The sequence below is a fragment of the Syngnathoides biaculeatus genome, chromosome 12 (assembly GCF_019802595.1).
Source record: "Syngnathoides biaculeatus isolate LvHL_M chromosome 12, ASM1980259v1, whole genome shotgun sequence".
Lineage (NCBI taxonomy): Eukaryota > Metazoa > Chordata > Actinopteri > Syngnathiformes > Syngnathidae > Syngnathoides > Syngnathoides biaculeatus.
This window is the reverse complement of record NC_084651.1, coordinates 11,399,004-11,425,182: the sequence shown is the minus strand read 5'-3', so window position 1 is coordinate 11,425,182 and position 26,179 is coordinate 11,399,004. Positions and strand designations below refer to the sequence as shown.

General features: G+C 42.7%; 1 protein-coding gene across 3 annotated transcripts; it reads right to left on the bottom strand.

Annotated features, from left to right (window-relative positions):
* Window positions 1–23,288: 23,288 nt before the first annotated feature.
* znf503 (zinc finger protein 503) lies at window positions 23,289–25,978 on the bottom strand. 3 transcript variants are annotated; one of them, XM_061837769.1, is made up of 3 exons: window positions 25,657–25,978; window positions 25,385–25,570; window positions 23,289–25,259 (listed from the first exon to the last, which is right to left on the bottom strand). In XM_061837769.1, the coding sequence occupies exons 2-3, from the start codon at window positions 25,463–25,465 to the stop codon at window positions 23,829–23,831; spliced, it is 1,512 nt and encodes a 503-aa protein (XP_061693753.1). In that variant the 5' UTR covers window positions 25,466–25,570; window positions 25,657–25,978; the 3' UTR covers window positions 23,289–23,828. The 3 variants fall into 3 exon arrangements, with proteins under 3 accessions (XP_061693753.1, XP_061693752.1, XP_061693751.1); XM_061837768.1 differs by having other exon boundaries at window positions 25,385–25,567; XM_061837767.1 differs by having other exon boundaries at window positions 25,385–25,978.
* Window positions 25,979–26,179: the final 201 nt, after the last annotated feature.

Genomic DNA, 26,179 nt, shown 5'->3' with positions numbered 1-26,179 from the left:
TCATTCTGTCGGCGGTGCGCCGCCCTCGCCCCGCCACTGACGACTTGTGGCTTTTCAAATTACAAATTACAACACAGGGGGGTTCCGCAAATATTCTTTCAGCGGGAACTTTTTGCTCGTCCGCCATCTTGAAGGGTTCATCCATGTGACGGTCACAGACGGAGTTCTCATGGTGACATCCAAGCAGTTGTGTAATAACAGGACTTGAGTGGAAGCGATTGAAGGATTTTGATACGACACCCAAATTGTGCCAGTTCCCCATCCGCATTTCATTTTTCATTTTGTCGTTTTACCCCAGTCTCTCACGTTTTAAGCATATTTCAACTTAATAAAACACGTTGCCCGCGGGTAGCATAAATCGGGGGATAATCAATGGCCTCCATAAAAAATTTAACATTGCCGACAAAAGCCACAGGGTAGCGGCAAAGCACTATTTTGGGCTAAATGAAGCACCTCAGTTTTCTTCTACATAAGTTGTTCAGTGGCACCAAGATGACTTGAACACACAAAATGTGACAAATAAAGCAAACCAAAGCAAATTTATTTGTATAGCACATTTCATACATGAAGTAACTCAATGTGCTTTACATGATTAAAGGCATTTGAAAACAAAGACATAAAACATTTGAAATGGGATTAAAAACGATAAATATTTTTAAAAAAGACAGTTAAAACCGCATACAGTGCAAGTAATATGATCAAAAAGTGGATATGTTCTAAAAAGCATGAGAAAAAAAGAAGAGTTTTCAACCTGGAATTAAAAACATTCCCGCTTGGGGCTGACCTCACCTCTGTTGGCAACTGTGTGCAGCAGAATAGCTAAATGCTGCTTCACCATGTTTGCTTTGGACTCTGTGCGCCACTATTTGACCCGAGTCAGTCCATCTCAGAGCTCTCCTGGGTTTGTATTCCGTAAGCATTTCTTTCATGTCTTCACAGGACCTAAATCATTTAGTGATTTATAGACCCGTAGCAGAACTTGAAAATCTATTCTAAAGCTGACCAGAAGCCAGCGCAAGGACTTTAGGATTGGCGTTGCTCTGACCACTTTGTTTTGGTAAGAACGCGATCTGCAGCGTTCTGAATGAGCTGCAGCTGTTTAATACTCTTTTTTTGGGAGTACAGTCAGAAGACCATTACAGTAGTCAAGTCTACTTGAGACAAAAGCATGGTGTGCTTGGCACATACTAGTCTTCACTCTAGATATGTTTTTCAGATGGTAGAAGGCAGTTTTTGTGTTTGGTTTGATATGAATCAATCAGAACACAGAGGTTTCGGACTTGGTCTTTGTTTTTTAAAGATAGAGAGTCCAGGTGTTTACTAACAGTCTGTAATAATAATAATTTGTAATAATTCTGTTTTTCAGCTAAATCAGTCATTACCTGATCGATATGTGGGGGAACACTGTTAAAATCAAAACCCATAAAAAAAGATCACTTCAAAAATGCAATCTAGTCGGGACGTGTGGACGATGTAGCACGATATCGCGAGGGATGCCAATACTTCCTGCAAGCTTAACTTTTCTCTTATTGCAGACGTTTCTTGGTGCTGGCAAGGGCAAAGTGAGCCTCTCGGGCTATTTTCACGCATCTCAAACACGGTCGGCTGAGCGTCTCCATTTACCGAGTCCAACAAAACCAGCCTTTGTTCACCTTGGCGGTCACAAAAGCACCACATGTGCGCACTATAAAATACAGTCTGTGGGTTTTAGGTGGAAGTCTTGGATGTAAAGAATCTGCAATTTCATCCCCGACTGTTGAGCACAAGGTTGCTAAGACAGACGGCCCGTCTTGTAAAAGTAAAAGACTTGGCGTCAAATGAAAGATTGTTTTATGTCAGAGCTGCCAAAGCTTTATGCTCATCATTTATCTTGTTACCGATAGATCAAATTCACTCGGAGGAAGTTTCATGAAAATGTATGAGAATGTAAATGGACGAGTGACCCATTCATCTTCTTTAAAGTGGCAAATGTAACATGCTTCTCATCCCGGGTGATAAACTCGTACCTCACTCTTTTATGAAGGATTCATTGTCGATGGCGATGGAGTCCTCCTGAATTCCATTACACTGGCAGGTAGAGAGGCCGTGCCAAGGCGCACATCACTCAAGCTGTCAGGCACATGTCTGACCCCGACGTTTCCTCGTGCCATTTTGTCAAAGCAGACTGTGTTTTGTCCACAAAGTTGCACTCAAAGCCAGTTCCGCCTTTTTTATTTTATTTATTTATTTTATTTTTTTGACATCTTTACTTCACGCGTTTTCATTTGATGTTGGTTCCTGGAAAATAACATCAATCATTCTATTTCCCACCGGAGGGGGGGAACAAAAACGTGCGTGATCCCCATTTGGCCTCCAAAAGTTAGGTTTGAGAACTCTGTGAGGACACTGGCGCTAAAACTCAACATTTCAACTGGACACAGTGAGTGTTGAGTGAATCAAAGGCGCAAACCTGCTCAAATACGCGTTCGCTTGCAAACACATCACCAGACAGAAACATACACACATTAGCCGACCGAGGGTGCCTTATACGTCTTGTCAGTCGGACGGCGTGATGAAGTAATGATTAATAACGTGGATGTTTGGGAATGTAAATTGGAGCTCCAGCACAAATAAACGAGGAGGCTTTCTCAGGATGATTAAATGTACGTTTCAACGCTGATTGAACATGCAGCCATACCAAGCAAACTCTGTCGACGGCAGCAGCAGCTAGCTTGTTTTGACTGAAGTATACTCTCACAATCTTCGATAACATTTTTGCTGTGTTTGAAAACACAAGATAAATCACAGTTAGTACCGTAATTCCCGGCCTACAGAGCGCACCTGGTTACAAGCCTCACCGAGTACATTTATCAAAGAAATACCATTTTCTCTGTATAAGCCGCAAGTGCCCACATTGAAAGCTGCATTGAAACACAAGATAGTTACAAAGGAAGACGGTACACAAAAAGTGCCTAACGCTAGTGCCGCGCTAAAGGTAGCGCTAACAGGGCCGGATAAAATGAAACTTACCGGTAAATATCACTGAGACATGCCAGTAACACAGCAGCAAGAGAATTGAATAATGTTGAAAAAAAAATAACCTCACAAGGTAGTGACATGAGGTTGTCACTGAATGGCGACAATTATTATGGCCGTTGTTATATTTCCAGCCCATTGAAGACGATCAAGTCGCTAAGTTTATACAACCAGTGGGATCCTCTGATTAGGTCATTTTTATGGAGAACAGGTTTATAACTGCTAATTCAACGTCCTGTCCGGGAACAACTATTCCACAATTCCGGCTGTAAAAGCTGACCATTAATTCCATGTTTTTTCCTTTACTGTCACATCAGTCTATAAGCTTCAATAAATCTCTTTTTATTAAATGTGGGGGGCAATGATGTCAATTGAGACTGCCCAAATTGATCCGAGTAGTGAAGAGTCTTGAATGATCTCTGAGATTGCACCCCTCCATTATTTGCAACGTTTTTTTTTTTTATGAAGTTTTACACGGTTCCACTGTAACTCAAGATACCAGAAAAAATATTTTTCAAAATCATTTGACTGTTTTTCATTTTCATCCATCCCATAATCTAATCAGTATATATTAGTTCTGTCATTTTTATAACAGCCTTTTAAAAAAAAAAGTTGAATTAGTCAAAATGAACACACCAGTTTTAAGATTGAGACAGACGTAAGACACAAAAATCTACAATAAAAAAAAAAATGTGGGGACCCAATAAAATGTAAGAGTGGAGCAAAGCAGTGAAAGAAAATTGCTTTTGACGTGTCTCCCAGTATTATGTTGGTTTGCTCTGGACAGCATCTGGTGTGAAGTGGATGTGTGCTATTAACAAGTCCTCTAGTCGGGGTCCCACCCCAGCATGACTGCTTGTAAATGGCACTCTCTTATGGAGACAAATCACCCACCAGTTGGACTTTCACTGGAAGGGGAATGCACTCGGAGTACATAAATATAGCCCCGAGGAAGCACCGCTAACCATGTGATACTCAAAAGATAGACTTTTCCTTCGCCCCCGAGCCAGGTTTCACTGCGGCGGGCAGAAACACCTACAAGCGCTTAGTGTACACGGGGCTGTATGGAAATTAAATCTGAAGCCCGTTCCAAACACTTTTCAACAGGCACATTTAGTGGACGAGATGAATGAACCATTAAATAGAAAGCAGGATGTTGGGGTGGGGTGGGGGGACGTGCTGAGTGACTGCAGCTTTGTTGGGGATTTTCATGTGCATTTTAGACAATTATCGTCAAACATCTGCAGACAAACTAAGCCGCCATTGACAATGGAGAAATATTCCCAAGACAAGTTCATTTCAACCCTCCGCAAAACTGCGTCGCAGTATATTTGATCAAATGTTGGTTATTCACTACAGTACATCGCTGTAATAGCGTTGTAACTACTGCTGAAACACGACAATTATGGCCTGTTCACAGCAGATACATACAAACAAAAACGGTAAACAACCAGATCCTTTCAAATCAGTTCAGTTTTGTTTCTAAACACATTGTTTGACAACGTTGTGAAAAGATTGAGAAGCAGCGTGGCCCTTTCTACCTGTAGATGGCAAACACGTGACACGATATTCCATAGCTGTGTGAGACAGGCCCGTTATCGCGGAGTACGGTATATGACGTGGTATCGCCATGGTGCAAACCAAACAAAAACATTCTCTTTAGTGCAAGTCAGTGTAGCAATTTTGTTATTTTTGAGGTTCAGTTACAAGAGGTTTGTCGGTATGCTGTTGAGTTTTATCCCTCAATGCGACTGGAGTGACAAGTTTCTTTTTTTAGGCTGCGCTCGAGTCCCACTGACACATTTGTAATTACATTGATGACTGTTGTAATGGTAATTGTTATAAATTAAAAGCTATTTTTGTCTCCGTAAGAAGCCGGTGCCGCTCTTGAAGACGGAGCAGCAAACAAAATGGCATGAGACTTTACCATGAGACCGCCAATCACACGGTTCCATTAATAATCAAATTAGTGATTATGGCTTTGAACTTCAAAAGGAGATCTAAACATTTTGTTTCGCTCGCCAGACTGCTCCGCCGCCATCGCTGTATTTGTTCACAGCTGTCACTTTAGTTCTCTTTGTTTTCGCTAAACAACAAGCGATCATTGTTCGATGGTTGCGGCGCAAACACATGCGAGGCCTCAAGCCTGTCAAAAGCGTACCAGGCCACATTCAAGCACTGAAACAAAGCTTTCACCGCGTCGCTGCAATTTGAAACGTACTTTGCGAACATCTCTGCGCGGAGCTCGGGCAAACACATGGCCACTGAATTGCAGAAGTGGTGCATTTGGCCTGTGGAATTTATTTTTGGGGGCGGGCGGCGATCACGACATGCTTTCTAGTTGCCCCCGAACTTATTCTATCCGCTTGCTGTTGCAATAACTGCTTTATTACACCATCATGAGATGTAATCCATGCAGTATTGCCAAGTACTTAAACGTGGACTCTTTGGATTTCAATGAGCTGCATCAGTTCAAACTGTTCAAACTGCAGTGGTCAGAACAAAATGTTCGGAGTACTAAAAGGCTACAAAGAAAAACCTTCTCATGTAGCTGAAAACAGGTGGAACGGTGGATCAGCTGGAAAGCGTTGGTTTCACAGTTCTGAGGTCCAGGGTTCAATCCTGGGGCAGCATGTGTGGAGTTTGTATGTTCTCCCCATGCCTGTGTGGGTTTTCTCCGGGAACTCTGGTTCCCTCCCACATCCCCAAAACATGCGACATCAACTGGACACTCTAAATTGGCCCTCGGTGTGATTGTGAGTTGTCTGTTTTCATGTGCCCTGCGATTGGCTGGCAACCAGCTCAGGGTGTACTCCTGCTTCCTGCCCGTTGACAACTGGGATAGGCTCTTGCACACCCACGACCCTTGTGAGGATAAGCGGCTAAGATAATGGATAGATGGATGTTGGTGAAAACAATATCTGCAAATTTTTAAAAATGTTTGTTCCAATGTTGTTTTTCCATCTTTCTGACTTCATAGAGGCAACTAGCACATCACATCACACGCTATCTTAACGACAGAAGCTTATTTCTTTGACAGCGACATCCTAGTGCATCTTTCCACTCGTCAAGGATGTGATGTGACTGAAAGGTAACCAACTTGACTATTTTCTATTTTTTTCCCCCCCATAGTTTTTGCACTTTGAGTTGGAAATAATTGTCATTTGCGGTCAAAAAAAAAAAGTCCCTAGCTTCCAGCCCAAGGGCAGAATCAATCTTTTGAGCCACACCTTCTGAGGCTCTTGCAATAGTTTCCCGTTTGTTGCATCAAAGAGCCACAAGGTGTTCCAGGACAAACACAAAACAAGGCTGAGCGTTTCCTGTTCTGATGAATACAATAGCAACACGTAACGTTTTGCAGTAATGTACTGTATTAGTTAAAAAAAAAAAAAAAGAATCTGTTTCCTGCCAACACTCCAAACATTTTCTAGTTGGTGCATAATCATTCTTTTTTTTTTTTTTCTCAGCTGTTCAAATATTCCATTTGTAAATTTGGAGATATTCCTGAGCGTCGAGATCGGGCTCGTCGACAGGCTTCAGCGTGACTGACACGCTCATCAAAATGAGAATCCTTCTCGCCTCGGGGAGCTGTGATACCTGTCAACCAGTGGATATCTTTTAATGTTCCTGTCTCAAATGCATGTCAGAGCAAATGCCAAGTCATAACATCAGTTATTACCTGCGTGTTCGATGCCTGATTTCTCTTATTTACCTACGGTTTGAAAACATCCCTTCACTTGTCTCCCAAGTGCCTCGTTGTGGAGGGAACCGTCCCCGTGACAGCTCTTCTGCCTTCAAACTTTCCCTTGATTGCGTCTGTTTATTATTTATTTATTTGTTCCGTTTCATTGACTCTCCGACTGCGCTGCTCTGCGCGTACATCGTCGAGGTTTTAGAATGCTTAAAGGCTGGTTAATGCCTGCTGCCATCTTTCACACGGGAGAAAATTAGCAGCTGCAGACTTTATCGGCAGGGGGAGCGCTTCCGCACGAAGGGGGGGAGAATGTCAAAAACGCTGGGGCCGAGCTTTCAACCTGTAGTTGATGACGGAAACCCGTTTTGTCAATCAACACCTGCTAATAGGTTTGTCTTCCTGCGTAGACACGAATGAGGTTCATAATAAATTCACTTGTGACAGTTTGCCACTCATTGTTGATTCACATTGTCACAACGCAATTGAGACAAAATGGAGTCCACTACATACGAGTATGCGACCAGGGCTGTGTTCAGCAATACTCTACATTCACCGCTGTATATATATTGCTTGATATATTACGTTTCCCATTTTGGAGTGCTGCTTGAACGTGTAGTGTGTATTTGTAGGTTAATCCCTCAGAGTATCCTACAATGAATCTTGAGAGGTAACGACCAGCAATGGTCAATAGAAAGTCGAATACATCCCATTTTGCATTGCACAATCATCTGTTTTCACATTCACAAGGGTTAATGCTTTGGTCCTCAAGAACTGAAAGTGAAACGTTCTCACAATGCAAATCATAGCCAATGAATTGAGAATCCAATGCTAATCATTTGCTAAGGAAGTTAGCATTGAGATATCTTCATCTTGTTTTACAAATGCTCTTTCTTACAACAAGAATAAATAAATCCCAATTAGGGAATGCTAGTAATTTAAGTCTTACTGAGTTTATGTTGAAGTTCTGACAACCCAAATTTGTACATAAATTGGAACGTGCTGTAGTCTGTTCCAAACTCATGCCAAGGCAGTAGTCACCTCTGAATGTAATTACAGTAAATATTCATTCAAATACAAAATAAGACGAAAACCATCAGGCATGTGGTGCCAACACATTCTTAGAGCACCACGTGATCTAGTTCGCATCATACCCTCGACAAATCATGAACCATGGACCCAACATTTTCTTCACGTGGCCGTAGTGAGATAGAGTCAAAGTGTAAACCAACAGTTGTAATTGAAAATGCAATGCTAATAACATTATTAATATATACTTTTAGAAGCTTGTGTTATTACACATTCTTAGAATGGACCTTTCCGATGGTGATCATAAGCTCCGCCCCCTTAGCTATATCCCATAAGCTTACAAAATTTGCGATTGAACAGAACATGTTTAAAGTCGATTCTCTATCGCGTATTCTAGATAATATTTTTTTATATTTTTTGCCAAATATGTCCAAGAGAGTTCTACAGAGAGGATTAAACTATTTCATCCAAGGATATGTACATGGAATTAAGATTTTGGATGGAGCGGGACGCAATGTCAGAGTTACAGCGAAACGTTGGCGATCGATGCAAAAAAAGTTTGATGCCTCACAAACTTCATATTGAAATCCAATAGGGTCAAATCGTGAAATTGTACTGCGCTTGTAAAGAAGGGTGAGTACTTTTTACTTGGAAAGATCACAAGTAATATCATTGTAGCCTTTATAAGTGAGTGGGTGTATTCATTTAACTTCGCTTGTAATGGCACCCAGTGCTCTGTCTTAAAGGTCTCATGTGATACAAATAGGCAAATAGAGATTTCTCTTGCATGACATAGAGCATTTACGTATCACTAACCCGACTTTTCGGCATAAAACATGATACACTTCATTCAGCAGGCCAGTGATACGCTAACAAAGTGAAAGTCGTTCTCCTGCAATGCACAAAGCTCTGATAATAAGTCAGTCAAACTCAGAGAAGATATTTCTCCCTCACTTACCTTCAAACATACAGCCTTGTGCTTGTTGATATTGTCCACATTTAGTTGTACGTGCACTCTACCACAAGCCTTAATCCATCATAGACACTTCGTCAACTGTGTTTTAGATTTTGGAAAATGAATCAACCGGGCCCCTTCTAATCTAGCCGGATATCTTTCATCAGACTTTCACGATCCCCAAGCGCATCTGAGGACCATTTTCTTTGTGACATTAACTTTTCCAAGCGGACGGTACTGACAACCAGCATTGCTTGTGGGACAATACCACGAGAGGGGCGTGTCAAGCCAGAGGTTAAGACAATGCGGCTATTGACAGGTCGGAAAGGTCCTTTGGATTAAACCTCCAGAGCTTCCTAGAACTTGCTCGTGTTACATTGAAAAGTGTGATATGCGCCCTATCTTCAATGTATAGGTGTTCATCTGTACATTTTTTTTGCGCATTGCATTCCACAGATGATATTACTACAATTGTACACACTCGTGTTCAGATAATTACATGTGTTATGGGACCAGAGTCTGATGGGGTGTTTAAAATGCTTGTCGACAGCAAAAACAGGACATGGGGGATTGTCAGACTTCACGCCTCGGCTATGGTTCTGATGCTACCTCAGAAGCTGGAAAATTACTCCTACTTGGCCATTCATGTCGTTTCTGTTTATACAGAACAGCGTGAGGACAGAAAGCTGAAAATGCTCAGTTATGGAGATTGGCTGCATTTAAAAAAAAAAATAATAACGATCCCCAGCCACTTGAGCAGAATCAAGCACATCCGGATGTTCGGCAATATGTTTATTTTATAATAATGTCGGGCTACCTTCTGTGTTGCAAAAGAAAACAAGTGGAATGTAGGTAATTCGAGACTCAATTCCTCAGTTAACACTGAAATGCATTAGAGCAATAAAAATGATGACGGAGGCCCATATTTCCCGGGGCCGTGTCGCTGGGACGCCTGGTCCAATTTGTCTGGCAGTCAGGCCCATTAGTCTGCCGTGCTCCCTTCTTAATACGGCCGGCTGGCTCAAATGTCTCAGATCAATGTTTGATACATCACCGCATCATAACTTACCACATTTGGATGAGCTGAAAAATGTCCCGCTTTCCTCTTATTTCCTGGGAGATGTCTCTATTGGAAGTCACAAGGGCAGCGGTGATGCGGCGGGGGCGCCGGGGAGCGGGAGGGGGTTATGCGGGCTTCGGCAGTTTCGGAGTGGAGGTAATTGTTTGCTCTGCTGACATGAATGAATTGCTGAAGTAATGTGCGGGCTGGTAATGGATGAATAGTTTATATCAGCATGATAAATATAGTCGTCATAAATTACATACAATAAGTGTTATAGACAGTATTGCTGCTTTTAGCACAAGGGTCCGACCAGGAATCTCTGGAGTGTGTCAGAATGGAGGGGGGGGTGGGGGGATGCCACTTTTGTTGTAGTATTGCTTCAGTGCTTCCTTTACTTCATCATTATATATAGAGCTACGAAATATTAATGCTTCCATATTTCTCCAGTGGTCTTTTATTTTACTTTTTTTTTTTTTTTTAGCTGTGCAATAACAAATACAAAGATGTAGAGTTGTGTGCAAAAGTCTTAAGGCACCACTAAATTTGTTTTTGAGCATTTATAAAACCAACTAAAAACACCAAAGCTTTGCACAAATGAATATTCATAACATTTGTAAATGAAGAGTTTGTGAAGGAAGGATTTCATGACATTGGTTGATAATCTTACATAAGGTTGCTTTATTATTTAGTTTTACATGTGAGTCAATGTACTGTAACTACTGGAATAATTCATATTTACACCTCCTGTCTTAATCGTTCATCCTTGGTCGAGCTTCTGCATCAGTGTACTATAGTAGATGTTTGCACAACAGGTATTGCAAAAAAAAAACATCATATAAAAATTCATGCCATTAAAATAATTTTTTTACTGATAATTAAGAATTACAGTCACAAGGCACATATGCAACATCATGGTAACGTCTCAATATGGACCTGGAAAAACTAGTCCATACTTTAATTTTTAGTAGTCTTGATTATTGTAATGGCATCTTTCCAGGTCTACCTTTAAAAAAAATCCATTAGACAACTGCAGCTCATTCAGGACTCTGCTGCTCGAGTTCTCACTAAGACCAAAAAAAAATGGACCACATCAGTCCAGCTCTGAGGTCTTTACACTGGCTGCCTGTCCATGAGAGGATAGACTTCAAAGTTCTGATGCTGGTCTATAAAGCTCTGAATGGTCTAAGAAAAAATACATCAGTGACCCCTTGTCCCAGTATGCACCCTCCAGACCCCTCAGGTCATCCGGATCTTTTTTTTTTTTTAAATCAGTTCCCAGAGTCAGAGCCAGACATGGAGAAGCTTTTCTGCACCACAAGTCTGGAAAAAACTCCCAGAAGTCGTCAGATCAGCTCAAACATTTAATGTATTTAAATCCAGGTTGAAGACATGACTGTTCCAAACTGAATCATATTTGAACTAATGATTTTTAATAATAATAGTTTTATCGATTTGTTCTTTTTCATTTTAATCTTAAATCATGCTGATAGTAATGTTTTGATGTCTTTGTAAAGCACTTTGAATGACCTTGTTTAATTGTGCTACGTAAATAAACTTGCCTTGCCTATGGTTGGAATAGTTCTGAAATGAAAACAACTCGGAACTTGACCAAGGTGGGTACGAGAATTTGGAATTTTGGTTTTCCAATTGTGCGGCGCGCAGAAAAGATGTAGAGTGAGCAATTAATGTCATTCTTATTTCAAATGTATAATGTACCAATTACTGTATTAGCCTTAGTTAGCATTGTTCCCAGCTATAACATTTTAAGTTGTGTGACACACATGCATATACCACACCTAAAAAAACCCCAAAAAAAACACTGTTGCAACAGTGTTGTGTTTAGACCGCCATTAAGAAATGCTGTCAAACAAGTTCCCGCCAAAAAAGCCAAACCCATCATAAAGCACTGCTGGCGAAGAGGTGTCTTTTCTCACAATACCACTTTTTGATGTATCCGCTTCCACCATCGACTTCACTCATCCGCGCCGCCCACATCACTCGGAGAATGTTTTTGAAGATCCCGTCGAGACTTTGGCCTCGTTGGCCAAGACTTTCACACATGGCGAACGTTAAATCAAACAACTACATCTTCACCTTCATGCGTCAGGACACAACATGGTCCAACACTTTCTCCAAAATGGTCTTGAAAAATAACCAGAAGGGGGATGTATCTCTTGTAACCATCCATCCAATAACAAGCAGATTTTTTGTTCATGACAGGGGTGTCCAAAATTAGGCTTGGGTGCCATTTTTATCCCAGTTGGCCTGTGGCATATTCAACTGAAAAGAAAGCAGACATTTTCTTATTACAATATTACATTCTGAGGCGGCACAGTAGCGCAGCTATAAAGCGTTGCCCTCACAGTTCTGAGGACCCGGTTTCGATCCCGGAGCTCCCTGTGTGGAGTTTCCATGTTCTGCCCGTGCCTGTGTGGGTTTTCTCCGGGCACTCCTCAAAACATGCAATATTCATTGGACATTCTAAATTGCCCTTAGGTGTGATTCTGAGTGCGACTGTTTGTCTCGATGTGCCCTGCGATTGTCTAGCAGCCAGTTCAGGATGTACCGGCCTCCTGCCTGTTGACTGCTGGGATAGGCTTCAGCATTCCTGCGACCCTTTTGAGGATAAATGGCTAATAAAAACGGATGGATTACATTCTGAAAAAATGCAGTCACATGATGCATATAGTAATACTCTTTTCACTGCTTACAGTAGTTACTATATATCTTGACACAGTGGATGGCAGCACAGACCTCATTCAACATCACTTGAGCAAGCATGACAGGATCGATAACATCAGTGTGTTTTGCTTTATTCTTGTCTTCTTTTATGACGCATTCTCAAAAAGATGTGATGCCTTTGTTTTTTGTTTTTTTTATCATGATGATGATTTGACCCTTGAATGGGCTAATTGTATTTCCATTATTTCCAAGTAGACAAAAAAGAAAACGTTCTGAAAAACTCACATATTTACTGTTTACGTGCTCAGACCATAGCCATGTTGAGAATAGCAACAGTGCTTTGGTTCCTTCGAGTGGCATATTGGCGCTACGTAACTATGTTGAATTTACTGCATGAGCTTCCTTAAGTTCATCCATAGCCTTGTTCAATTGGAATAGTAAGAAGTTAAACCAAAAAACTACACACCATCTCCTCCTGGACTTTCTACCTTGGCTTCAGACCAGACCTTTCCCACTAAGAAAAGAGAAAATCTCGTCCAGATTAACCACTTTTTCTTCGATTATTCACATACTGTCACATACTATTATACTATTCACATACTACATACGGTCATTGCATCTTAAAACAACAGCATTTCTTTTTAACTTTCTCCATTCATATCGAAACTAAACATAAGGAGCATGTCTAGCTCATCTTTGCTCTACATTGCCCAGACTGTGTCGCTAACTAAAGCAGCGGTTGTGGACGCTGTCGTTATAAAACACATTGATGTGCTGCGTACATTTGCATACATTTGCAATTATGAGTGTACATCTTTAGGAGCGGGGAGGGTGTAAGGTAAAGTAGGAAAAAGAGAGTGTGGCGGAGCAGTGGTTGTTGTGAGAGAAGGTTCCGAATGCTGCCTAAAAGAAACCAGTGGCTTCTCATTTTTTTTCAAGTACATATGTGAATTGTGCCATTGGATGTAACAGTCATCCCTCACTCATTGAATCTTCTTCTTCTTCTTCTTTTCCTTTCGGCTTGTCCCGTTAGGGGTCGCCACAGCGTGTCATCTTTTGCCATCTTAGCCTATCTCCTGCATCTTCCTCTCTAACCCCAACTGCCCTTATGTCTTCCCTCACCACATCCATAAACCTTCTCTTTGGTCTTCCTCTCGCTCTTTTGCCTGGCAGCTCCATCCTCAGCATCCTTCTACCAATATACTCACTCTCTCGCCTCTGAACATGTCCAAACCATTGAAGTCTGCTCTCTCGAATCTTCTTCGTCTTCTTTTTTTCCCGCGATCTACCAAGACTGTGATCGCGATCAACGCATTGAGCACCCCTGACATATAGGAAAGTAGTTATTTGAGTTTTTGAGTGATGTAACCGCCAGCATCCTTTAAAACAATCCATTAGTTGAAAAGTGGAGTATACTTTACGGTATATTTAGGGTTTAAGCAATTATCAACAATGTTAAATATTTTTAGGGGGGAGCGTCAATCATTTTACAATTTACTCACTTTGCGCCAGCGCTTGGTCCCAAAACCCAGCGAATTGCGGAAGGTTCGCTGTACACCTTTTCCGATCTTCAAATGTGGTCCTCAAGCGAGGGCGTGTAATGGGGGCAATTTGGTTCTCAAAAAATCAGCGCCAAGGCAGGCAGGAAAAGCCCTCCCCTCCTCATTGATTTACAAATGTGAAGCGCTCATCCAGGTGATGTGGCGAGAAGTGGCAGTGTTGATCTGTCGCCGCCACTCACACGGGGCGCCGGCGAGACACTTTCTTGCGCCTCGACAGCCTAATTGAGGTCATTTCTGTCGGCTTCGGGGATTCGCTCGGCGTCGGGGTGTTTTAGCGCGCAGATAATTTGCCCATTTTCTACGTTCCGACAAAGGACATTTTATGAAAATGCACCGTTATTCCTGGCACCTTAATGGAGTGTGCCGGAGTTGGGTGCGAACTGATGAGCTTGTTGCCTGTCGCTAGTACAGTATGTAAAAAGGAGAGGAACAAGTGCGGCAACATTTTGCTTTTAGTTTCAAGAGGATCTCAGGACACCAAATCACGAGATGATCAGCAATCTTTGAGGATTAGTGCATTCATAATACATTTGTGTATGTATGCATACACAAGTGCCGACTTCATTCCAGATAGGTTTCAGTCTACCGCATAATTATCTTGTAACGCTCGCTCCCATTTAGTGAATAGTTGGCGTGGCGCATGACCTTACACTACATGAAAGTATGAGAACACGATGTCCTTTCCGTGGGTGTGAGCCGCTAGGTGTTATGAAACATATGATGACGGATATGTAGCGAACATTAATCATTTATCCAGGTGAAAATAAAGGGTTGACATGCACCGGATTGAGGATGAGTAGGGTCTGCAATAACTGGGATATTTGTAAAAAAACAGGATTCTCTGAGTAGTGGAAGATTGAGATATGTAATTAATGATTGCACAGTCAACGATTTTATAGATGACTACGATATGTCATAAAGACGTCCTTAATCATTTTTTCCATAAAAGGGATAATACACGGAAATTTCAATCGCGCCAACAAAGGATTCCGAGAAGTCGACTTACACTACATGGAACCAGTTGTCTTTATCCGTGAATGTGTTCCATTTTTAAAAATCAGCATTCAAAAGTCTAAAGAAATAACAAAACTCAAATGAATACTTTAATGCTTTGCTTGCTTAAGTGAGTTAAAGTTTTTGTAGATATACGGCAACATTCACGAATCCTTGGGTGCGATCTTAAACCTGATTTGAGGCCTCGATAAGCAATTCTACCTGCAACGATCAACCCTAATTTCAAATCCTAAACATGGTTAGAATCACTGACCTGAGGTTACGATTTAAAACCCTAACCCGAGCATTATTATGAGGACACACACTGCTTTCACGTAACATTATTTTAAAACCTATTCTTGGTTTGAAACCTCAATTTAAAACCCTAACACTGCAGTTAAACTACTCTTTTTTTTGAAGCCGTAGTTTTCAACGCTAGTCCTGATTTGAATTCCCAATCCTGACTTCCATCCGTGTTTTAAGGGCCAAACTTGTGACCCTCGCCCTGACTTGAAAACCCGATCCATTATTGCAACCTTCATTTGAGACCCTTGTCCCTGGTTTGAAACTCTAATTTGATGCCCGAATCCTCATTTGACACCTTGGCCCTGATGAGAAAACTCATCTTTAAACCGCAGGAATCCTGTAAATGCAAATGCGGTCGGCTGACGTCTTTGGCATCCTTTGAAATAATTGTTGCAAAATCAAAGGAGCTAGTCCTTTGATCATCTGAAATGACTTGTGAAATAATACTATCTCATATGACACGGTTGAAACACTAATCATTTTCCTGAAAATTGTGTTCGTACTCCAAACTGTGCAAACTCACATGATAATTTCTTTTTTTTTTAAACGCTTTATAGGCAGCTTTGGGGAAAAAATTCCTCCCTAAGATGTGGATGCGCATACAAGCAGAGTCATGTGTTTATTACAAGCTACACTTTGTGACTCCTTTACCACAATCAACAACGGTGGGAACAACCACGCGTGTACATGAATCACCTGAGCCGATGATGACTCATCGTAGCCAAGCGACACGTTTACGGCAGTTGCGCGTGCAAAAGAATCCTGGCGTTTACACCGAGATCACCTCCTGAGAGGTGCAAGCGTTTATTAAAGAGAAGAAAGATGTAATTGTGAGGCGTAATTGCGGCGGGGAAAATGTCAAGCTATCATAAAGAGTCAAGTTCTTCCACAGCATTGACCTTTTATTGTCTCTTAAAACAATGTAGTAAAAGATAATTATTGTTCCACCGCTTGGTGTTTTTGCGTCGCTTTTTGCACATCGCGGCTTATTGACATTCCTCAAAATTGTTGCCGCAGAGAAAAAGATGTGCCACGCACCCTCGATGGACAGATTTACTGGTGTTCGAGTTGAATACGAGGTTAGTTGTGTGTGAATCATGTCCTGACCCGTGCAGCCCATCCACGCACGTCTCGCCAGATGTCTTAGCATCGCTCCAGCAAATGACTTTACTGTATTTTGACTTTCTTGAATGCAGCTAACTACCGTTCATCTTCAACTCCACCCGGTTGCGTAATGCAGTGGACTGACATCACGGAGTAAAATAGAAACTGTGAAAGGCCGTTTTAAGCGAATTTAGAGATTTGCTTCAAAATACATTAAACATTTTTAAAGATAATTGCTGAAATGTACAAAGAATGAGAACTATGTAGTTATCAATTGTGGAGAAAAATCATGAAACTGTTTTTCATCATTTTAGTTTTCCAGATTTTTGGCATGTGGCTAAAACAGGACTGTGATCTTCCCTTCAGATATTCCGCTGACACGCCCACTTTAGAGCGCCTCATTGTCACAGGGAAAAGGAGGAAGTGGAATGCGGGAGAAAATAAGTGATCATGGTTACCTGTTACCATTCTTCTATTACAATTTATTAAAGATGCTAAAATCAAACAATTATACAGTACAGTATATATTGGTTGTTTTTTTTTTTAATGCTACACTGTAGCAGTCTTGAAGATGACAGGCAAATAGAGTACTGTAATTTCCAGCCTATAAGCCGTGCCTTTTTTCACACGCTTTCAACCCTGTGGTTTATGCTGTGATCCGGCTAATTTGTGCATTTTTTCTAATGGACACAACGGGGCACTCAAGCAGAAAAGGTAAGAGTGAGACCGAATATATGTGCCGAGGAAGTGACTCAGCAGTCCAGCCCTGTTAGCACTGTGCTAGCATGTTACTGCCATGTCTCAGTGATTTTTACCAGCATGTTTTTTTTTAACCGTCCCTTTTAGCGCAGCGACGCTAGCATTAGCGTTAGCGTGGTGGGGTTAGTGTTAAACTCTCTGTGTGCCGTCTTTCTTTGTAAATATCTTTCAATGTGGGCACTTGCGGCTTTTATACAGCTGCGGCCTATATATGTACCAAATGGTATTTCCTTTACAAATGTACTGGGTGAGGCAGGTCTGCTCTGTATGCCAGGAATTACGGTAGTAGGATTATTATTTTGTGTGTGTGTGTGTGTGTGTGTGTGGTGTGTGTGTGTGTGTGTGTGTGTGTGTGTGTGTGTGTGTGTGTGTGTTTGAAAACCACTGTACTAGATGAAGTGGCATCAATTTTTCTAGGTCATAGTAGTGTTTATTGACAGTTGAAAAGGGCGTGGTTTGGGCACGTTCACAAGGTTTGAGTGAAAAGTTTGGGCTATTTGTCATAATTTGGAAGGTTCATTTTATATGATTTTGTTTTCAATCATTCAAATTTGGCAGGCTTATTAACATCACTCTTCCCCGTATGGTGTGAAATTTAGACGTTGAGTTAGATGTAGTGTTTATTTTCACTTTCTAGTGAATTTAAACAGTGGTGGAAAACTCGAGGCCTCTGGGCATTGTTGGTCCTCTGAAGGGCCTGACATGTATTTCTAAAAACAAGTTAGTACTGTCGACTTGCTTCAGATGTGGCGATGACCAGGAGGAGTTTGTTCAAGTCCAAACCCTGAAAAAGGCACCAGAAAGGTCATGTTGCTCTTCATGTCGAAGCATGGCTGTCTGACTTATTTGATGCTTCCTGTCATGCGAAAATGAAAATACTCTACTCCACATACTATTTTGCTTGGATAGAAGCGTGTTTTGGTGAGCTAGTTGATTAGTGCCATGTCTGCCTGACAGTTTTGAGGTGACAAGTCGCGACTTCAGATTTGCTGTGTGAACTCCAGACTATTCTACTCTGCTCTCGAATAACTTTTAGAGCTGGCCTGAGAAGGCTTTAGAGACACTTGCGACAACAGATGTGTGCGCTGAGTGAACATTTTCAGTCACTGATTTAAATTGACCCCTCCATACAGGGCACTTAACCACGCCTCCTGAAGTGATTTCACGCCACATGCGCTGACGTCAGACAAACAATTGGGAAAAATATCGGCGCAGCAAGAAAGGAATAGAGCGAAACTGTCCGATTTACCGGCTGATTTCTCACTCGCATTCTTAGCTAACAGTGAAATATCGTTGAAAAGCATACAGCAGGGCTTCAAGTATTTCAGCGAGCGGTATTTCAATGGTATTTACATGCATATCAACGGAGAAACCATTGATATTAGCGCGAGATCTTTCCAGAGTCAGAGGAAGACCGAGAAGCCACATAATATAATATATTATAACCCAGAGGACGAATTCATCATTGACAGTTTCTTATTTTTGTGTTACATATCACACTTGTGTGCAGAATCTGTATATGTATCTGTATAGCCGTTTGTGAACCGCCGTATGAAGGAAAAGAAGAAGGCGAGGCTTGATTTACGAGTTGTTTCTCTCGTTTTCTTTGTGTAATTATTCTTGAATTAGTGCCGAACCTACGCAAGTCCCGACCGAGTACAACAATCACTACTTTAGTGTCCTCAAACATCCTTCCTTCAGTCTTGGTGTCTCGGTGCACGTCGAAGGCTTTTAGGACTGCTAGTCCGGTTTAGCTTAGCTAATTAGCCGCGAACAATGGGACACGTTTGTGCAGTCAGATCATCGCAAAATATCGCTCAACACAGATCAAGTGTGACAATCATTCACACATAGCTATATTATGCAATCGAAGAACTACTAATTCATTTATATGAGACATGTATTGAAAATCAAATACAGGGCATACCTTTGTGCTAACACAGTCCGGTTTACCATAGCCGGCAACAAAGCGACACGTTTGTGCAGTCAGATCATCGCAAAATATCGCTCAACACAGATCAAGTGTGTCAATCATTCACGCGTAGCTATATTATGCAAGCGAAGAACTGCTAATTCATTTATATGAGACATGTATTGAAAATCAAATATAGGACTTACCTTCGTGCAAACAAATATCTGTTCCGGTTGATGGATTCAGTTGATCATGCGGTCTTCCTCAAAGTTTTATCCATCAAAGACATTTTTCGTACTCGGTCTTCTGTTCCGGTTTATACTAGATGGATTCAGTTGATGATGCGGTCTTACACAAAGTTTGATCCATCAAAGACATTTTTCGTACTGGGTCTTCGGTTTTGGAAAGGGTACGAATTGAACTCCACCAACTAGCCTTTCAGGATACCTGTCGTCACTATTATAAAGCCCGTGACTACACCTCTTAACCATATCTATTGTTAAAGAACCCAAATATGTGATAAAACGCCAACAAAAGCTATACTGGACCATCCAGGCAGCGTTGTCTGAGATTTGAGTCTGAGATTGTGCAGATCTCTGGCCTCTGATTGGTCAGTGACACGGATTGCGCAACATCCACGGAGGGGTCAATTGTCTTGGAGTTCTGAAAGTGTGTGAGACAGAACCAAGGAAGTGGGAGGGGTGGGGGAAGGGGGGTCAGACTCCATCAGAATTTTCAACAATTTCGACCCATAATATCAAAGTGGAAGGAGAGTGGAGGTGTATAAAAGACTTACATGATTATTTGCAAACACCCCATATTCCCACGATGCAGAACCCGCTGCTGTGGTACGCCCAGAACAAGGACAGGTTTCCCCATTTGGCCAAGCTGTGCAAACGTTACCTGACTGTCCCGGTAACAAAAAGACCGAGTGAGAAGATTTATTTAATTTTTTTTTTTTTTTGTCTAGCTGGAAATACTGTCACGTCACAGTGGGTGAGTCTTCAACCGTCCCACGTCAGTGCTCCTCTGTTCATTGGCTGTGAAAATAGTTTATTGCAAAGCTATCCCCGCCCCCGCCCTGTGATTTATTTATGTTATAGTATACTGAAAAAACGAAATGACTGAGAAAATCATAACATTCACGTCAACCTCCAAAAATCTGTTTTCCATCACATCTTGTGAACATGCATTTTAGGTTCATTTAAAACTGTCCATAGGTGTGAATGCTTGTTTGTCTTTATGTGCCCATGCAGCAATTGACGGTCGACCAGTCCAGGGTGTACCGGGTGACTCTCCAAGTCAACTGGAATACGCTCCAGCTCACCCTAACCGTGAGGACCGGTGCTAGGAATGGATGTATAGATGACAAAGTGAGTAACGCCCATGTTGATTTAACAAAAAGATGGAAAAAAGCCAAAGATAAACCAAAATTACGTAATAACCTTGATTCTCGCTGAACTGAGGCATGCTGAAATCTTAAAACTTTTTTTAACAATAGGCGTTACAAAAAAGCTAAATACAAAGCAACACTCCCGTAATTAATGCTTTATAACACTCACTGAACTGAGGGAGGTACAAAGACGTCCTAAAATTTATGCTATCATCTACCGTTATGGTGGGCCTTTTTTTTTACATGTAAAAAATAAAAGAAAAAGCCTGTGAAATTTAAAGTATTAACTCATGATAGATCACTCTATATGTGTGTGTGTGTGTGTGTGTGTGTTGTGTGTGTGTGTGTGTGTGTGTGTGTGTGCGTGTGTGTGTGTGTGTGTCATGAATTATGTAGTAACTTAGATTAATCATACAATTTCAATCACGCTGGTTTACCTTCACCAGGCATGAAAGTTGCACAGATTGCTGTAAGGTCAGTGATCAAGTCTACGCTTCCGCCAGTGCAAAGATAAGCGAGCAGAGACAGACTGAAGTTCAGGAGAAAATTTTCCTTTAAAATTCATTCGATAGGAATTTTTGAAGAAAAAATAAAAAAGTAATTCGCATATAGTCCAGCGCTTAACTCACTTTTTGTCAAAGAACACCCAAATAAAAAAAAACATTTCAAAGGAAATTGTCGTACTGTGTGTGTGTGTGTGTGTGTGTGTGTGTGTGTGTGGGTGGGTGTGTGTGTGTGTGTGTGTTGGACACCTATGGTTAATCGCGATTTATCACAGTTCAAATGTGTGATTAATGTGATTTAAAAAAAATAATAACTGATATAATATGATTAAAAAAAATACAACAAAGAAAAAAATCTAAACACCTCTGGTATTCTTACTTTTATGTGCCCTGAACTGGGGTTGAGTGAGTTATCTAGATGTCTTCAAACATATTAGCTGCAAAAAAATGAAAAAATTTCAAAAATGCAAACCACATTAAACTTGTCCTTGGACTGATGTCGAATGTATGGTGTCATGTGTTGGGGACGTATGGCTTAACGATGCACTTGAGTTTTGGGTTTTTTTTGTTGCAAAAAAAGAAAAGCAAAATACAAAATTAATATTTATGCTATCTGAATTGAAAATATATCACGCTAATCTCTTGTGTGACTTTTTAAAGACGTTCAACCCTTCTAAAAATTAATTATTAATCTATCAATGATGTCATAACATTGTGCATTTGTTACAGTTCTCCTTAAATTATCCAAAATTGTGTGTATTTGTAATGAGCCTACAGTCATAATTTGGGGTTAATTTTGCTGATATTGGGTGAACGGTTCATTCGCTCTATAGACACACTCAAATGCCACATTATTGGTTACACAAGCTACACTCAGTCTACACCATGTAGATGAGTACTTAAACACCCATTTGTTCAATACAATCATTACATTGTATTTACACTTGTATGTAAACTCACAGTATCCTAACCCCCCCCCCCCCCCCATAATATTCTGTTTACCCAATTTTGCTTCTGTGCTCTTAGACCACTTTAAACTATGACCGCATTTATGTACTACTAATAATACAGCTCTTCTTTTGGTTGACTCAAGCTAGTGCAGCTGTACCTAATAAAGTGCCCAGAATACTTTAAGCTTGCATGTAACCTTCACTCAAATTTTTTTTTCCTCCCTGAGAGTAAGTCCTCGTCTCTTCTAAGACGTTTTAAGGCCCTGCCGGACAAAAGTGAATATCCACTTTAATCCGCGTCTTACATCCCTATGATACTGTACTGGCTTTGTGTGTGGAAATACAGTACAGTGTTGGTAGGAGGCCGTGCATGCAGGCAAATCAAGGTGGGAGTCTCGCGAATTCATGCGCACGTGACTGAACCCCCACGCCCCACCTCCCGGCCCCCGCTTAGGTGACAGCGGCGTTAAGAGGGGCGCGTGATGAATGGCCTTCCACCGGGGACCTCCGAGCACAAACACCGTCACGTGGCTAAAAACAGGGAAATGGTTCGCATCATTTTGGATTGGACGCACGGTGCAATTATGTCAGCGCAGATAAACTCGGACATAGACTCAATGTATAATGAAAATTCAATGTAAGTTTAAAAACACATCTGCAACTTACACCCTTACACTTACTTCGGTCTTGTTTTGCGGTTCGGCATGCACCCCCCCCCCCCTCCAAAAAAAAAAAACGTTATTGTGTAAAAAAGCAGAAATGTGATTTTCTGTGACCACCCCCATGAAAAAAGGGTACATTTCAAATATTTTTCTCAAAAGTTGCCATGTTTGCATAAATTCACCACTATTTCGTTGCAAAGAAATAGAAGACTTGATCGCAAAATATAAAACATTTTTTGCCCACTTTACCGGACATCAAATGTAGGCGAGTTCCTTTCTATATTCAGTGCTATTTAATTCCTCCATATTTATGTACTTAATATCTGAAGCTTTAAGGTTTATAAATAGTTTTACACACGCTTAAAATATTTTGATTTGTGGTATCTAACTCGATATCACCTGCTTTTTTTTTTTTTTTTTACAAATGAAATGTATCCATTAAATAAGCTTACATTGACTTTTACGCCTACACGCGCGCACACACACACACACACACACACACATTTTAATGTTCCGTTTTGAGCGTGTACTACTTTCTACTAAATAAAAAAAATTCAAAAGATTACATATTTAAAAATTAATTCATGTCCTTCAAAACAACACACTCTTTTTAGTCCAGCAGCTACGTCAGCAGAATTACTGTCAGGAGGAAAAAAAAAAAAACATTTATGGTCAGTGTAGTGAATCAAATCAATGAGGCACACGGAGATATGGAACAGAATTGTTTCTTATTTTTTTTATCCTCAGAATACATACAAAAAAATACCAATTCTCTCCCCATGGTATACACCTGAAAAATAACGGCAATTTCAAATGTAGACAATTTTTGAATTTTAAGAAACAACAACAGCGAAAAAAAAACATGCATGTAAATTACTTTTCTTTTCTCGGTGATACTTTTTTTCCTTTTAAATAAGAACAAATACAATCATAGCAATTTTGAAATGAACATCGAAATGAGGAAGCCTACTTTGAATTAGTTCTCTAACTGTGTGCTCCGCTCATCCACTTTAGCTGCAGACTTAAGTTTCCACGTAATGCACTTTTTGACTTGCTCAAATATTTTCCGTTTTGCAGCCTGCTTGTTCTTTTGAAGCAGGCATATAAATAAATACAGTTCGAAGTCCACGGATCCCGCCCATATGTCCATATAAAAGTCTTTATATTTGCATTATTTGTATTATAAACTTTGCAAGGTCTTTGTGTGTGTGTGTTTTTTTTTTTTTGGGTTTTTTTTTGTTTCCCCTCCTCACTGGTATCCAAGCGCTGATGCTGTAGTGAGTCTCTGGCCGTACAGTGCGTAAGGGGAATAGTAAGGGCCGGTGGCCGCGGGGACCGGGACGGGGGCTCCGGGGGTGGGCAGCGGGCTTTTCGAGTACGGGTGGTAGCGGCTGCTGAGTCCCAGTGCGTGGTGCGGGCTTCTCAGAGCCAAAGTCCCGGGGCTGCCGGGGGCCCCCGAGGGCGGCATGTGCATGTGACAGGCCATGGCTGCAGCAGCAGCGCTGGCCAGCGAGGAGGAGCCCGGGTAGCCGGAGATGAGCTTCTCCGCCCCGGTGAAAGCGGTGTGTGTCCTCAGGTGGTTCAGAAGTTCCTCCGAGGAGGAGAATCGCTTGTCGCACGGTCCGTTGGCCGACACCCAGTTGCAAACGTGGGGCAGGGGGTCGTTGGGGAGCATAAAACCGTACGGGTACAACGGGTGTCCGCTGAAGGAGGGGGCCGAGGAGTGCACCCCGTGGATAGGGTGCGCCGGGTACATGAGCGGGTAGCTGGACTTGAGCGCGTTGGCTGCGGCGGCCGCGGCCGCCGCCGAGTCGTGGGTGCACGACGCCCCGGCCGCGCCCGCCAAGTGGCTGGCACAGTGGTAGCTGAGGCAGTAAGGGTCCCTGCACAGGCTGGCCGACATGATGGAGGGCGGGGAGGCTCCGGCCAGGGGGCTGGTGCCGGCCTTGCTGCAGCCCAGCGAGCTGGCCAGCTGCGCATTGACCAGGCTGCCCCCGTGCGGCATGAAGTGCTGAGGGTAGCCGGCGTAGGCACCGGCCAAGCCGCCGGGGTACGTCATGCCTGCCGGGGGGAGCGGAAAGACGGTCTGGCCCGGCTTGTAAGGGGACACGGGCGCTACGAGGCCCGAGCCGAGCACCGAGGCCGAGGACACGGACGTGACCGGGGAGGATTCCGACGCGGAGGAGGAAGCGGAGGTCTTGGGCCCGTGCGTGGTCTCCTGGTGCTGGTTCACCTCCACGTTAATCCCACCGCAACTCACGCTTATCCGGCTGTGGCTGGACGTCGCCGAGCCGCCTTCTGCGCCGCTTTTCCCGCAGTCCGACTCCTTCTTGTCGTCCTTGCTCTCCGCCGGCATGGGAGAGGCAGAAGAGCTGGAGTTGGGGCTGCCTGTGCGCGGCGTGAACGGCTGACAGGTGGCGCTCGGCACCCGGAAACCAGACTTGTCCGCACCGCCGCCGCCCGACGAATCCTTCTTGTCGGACGGCTTGGAGTAGGGCTTGAAGCTCGACTTGTCTTCCGCGCCGATGTCGCTCATCTTCAACGGGCCGCATTTAGAATCCTTGTCGCTAGATCCGTTGGAGGCGACGGAGGAGAGTTTGGAGGAAGGCGGCGGGTCCGGCTTGCCGATCTGGGAGCACGTTTGCGCCAGGAGAGCCAGGGGACTCTTCTTGGCATCGAGCTGGATGGAGACGACAGTTATTTTATTACTACTTTGAGCGCATTATATGATGGAATTTAATGTATTTTTTTCCCCTAAACAACTTTTTTTTTTTTTTTTTTTTAAAACATGAATCTTGATCTTACCTCGATGGGGCTGACCGGGGTGGAGGGCAAAGGCTGCAGATACTCCGGGTGCAAAATGTGCCCCGAGCGTGCGGTAAGCATTTTCAAAACCTTCACCGGGAGTCGCTTGGCTTGCCGTAGCGGGTCTGACGGCGGCGCCGAGTGGTGCTGCTTCTGCCTCGGCTGCTGCTGCTGCTTCTGCTTCTGCTTGTGGAGGAACAGAGAAGAGGCCGGCTCGTCGCTACCGCTGCTTCCCCGACGACTGGCTCGCTCCCAGGCTGCGCTCAACTCACCGAGATTCGTCAGGACAGACGCCGAGGGCGACGTGCTCATGTCCCAATGGTCAGCCAAGTGGACGGCGAGGCTTCGCTCAGATGCATTAAGGAAACCACGACGGGGGGGGGGGAGAAGAACGATAGAACCGACAAAAACAAAGCGAGTGATAATAATAATAATAATCCTGTTGGTTGGAGGTGTGGAAGAAGAAGAAGCGAGTGAGGAAAGAAGAGGTTTCCGCCGTGTGCGTCCGTGTCCGCGTCCTTCCTGCGTGTAGTCCCGCACTCGACACTGGGAGACGTTTTCACTCCGGGAAGGAGAGAGGAGGGGGGGGGGGGCGGTGGAGGAGAGGAGGGGGGGGGAGCAGCTGAATTAGTCCCGAGATGAAAGCCTTTGCCGCCTTCCAATCAAATGGCAGCCCGAGGTGATTGGAGGGTCAAGGGGATGTGACGTCATTCCGCTTGACAGCTCTGTAAGAGGGAGGAGCCCCGTGGCAGATTTTAAATGTTTGCTTGGTGGGAACGCTCACTCATTATTTTC

What these genes read in the sequence shown, in the direction of transcription:
- znf503 (XM_061837767.1), bottom strand. Translation starts at nt 25,696, where the DNA reads ATGAGCACGTCGCCCTCGGCGTCTGTCCTGACGAATCTCGGTGAGTTG. An exon ending in CCCCGGTCAGCCCCATCGAG is followed by an intron (nt 25,260 to 25,384) that starts GTAAGATCAAGA and finishes GTCTCCATCCAG; the next exon opens with CTCGATGCCAAGAAGAGTCC.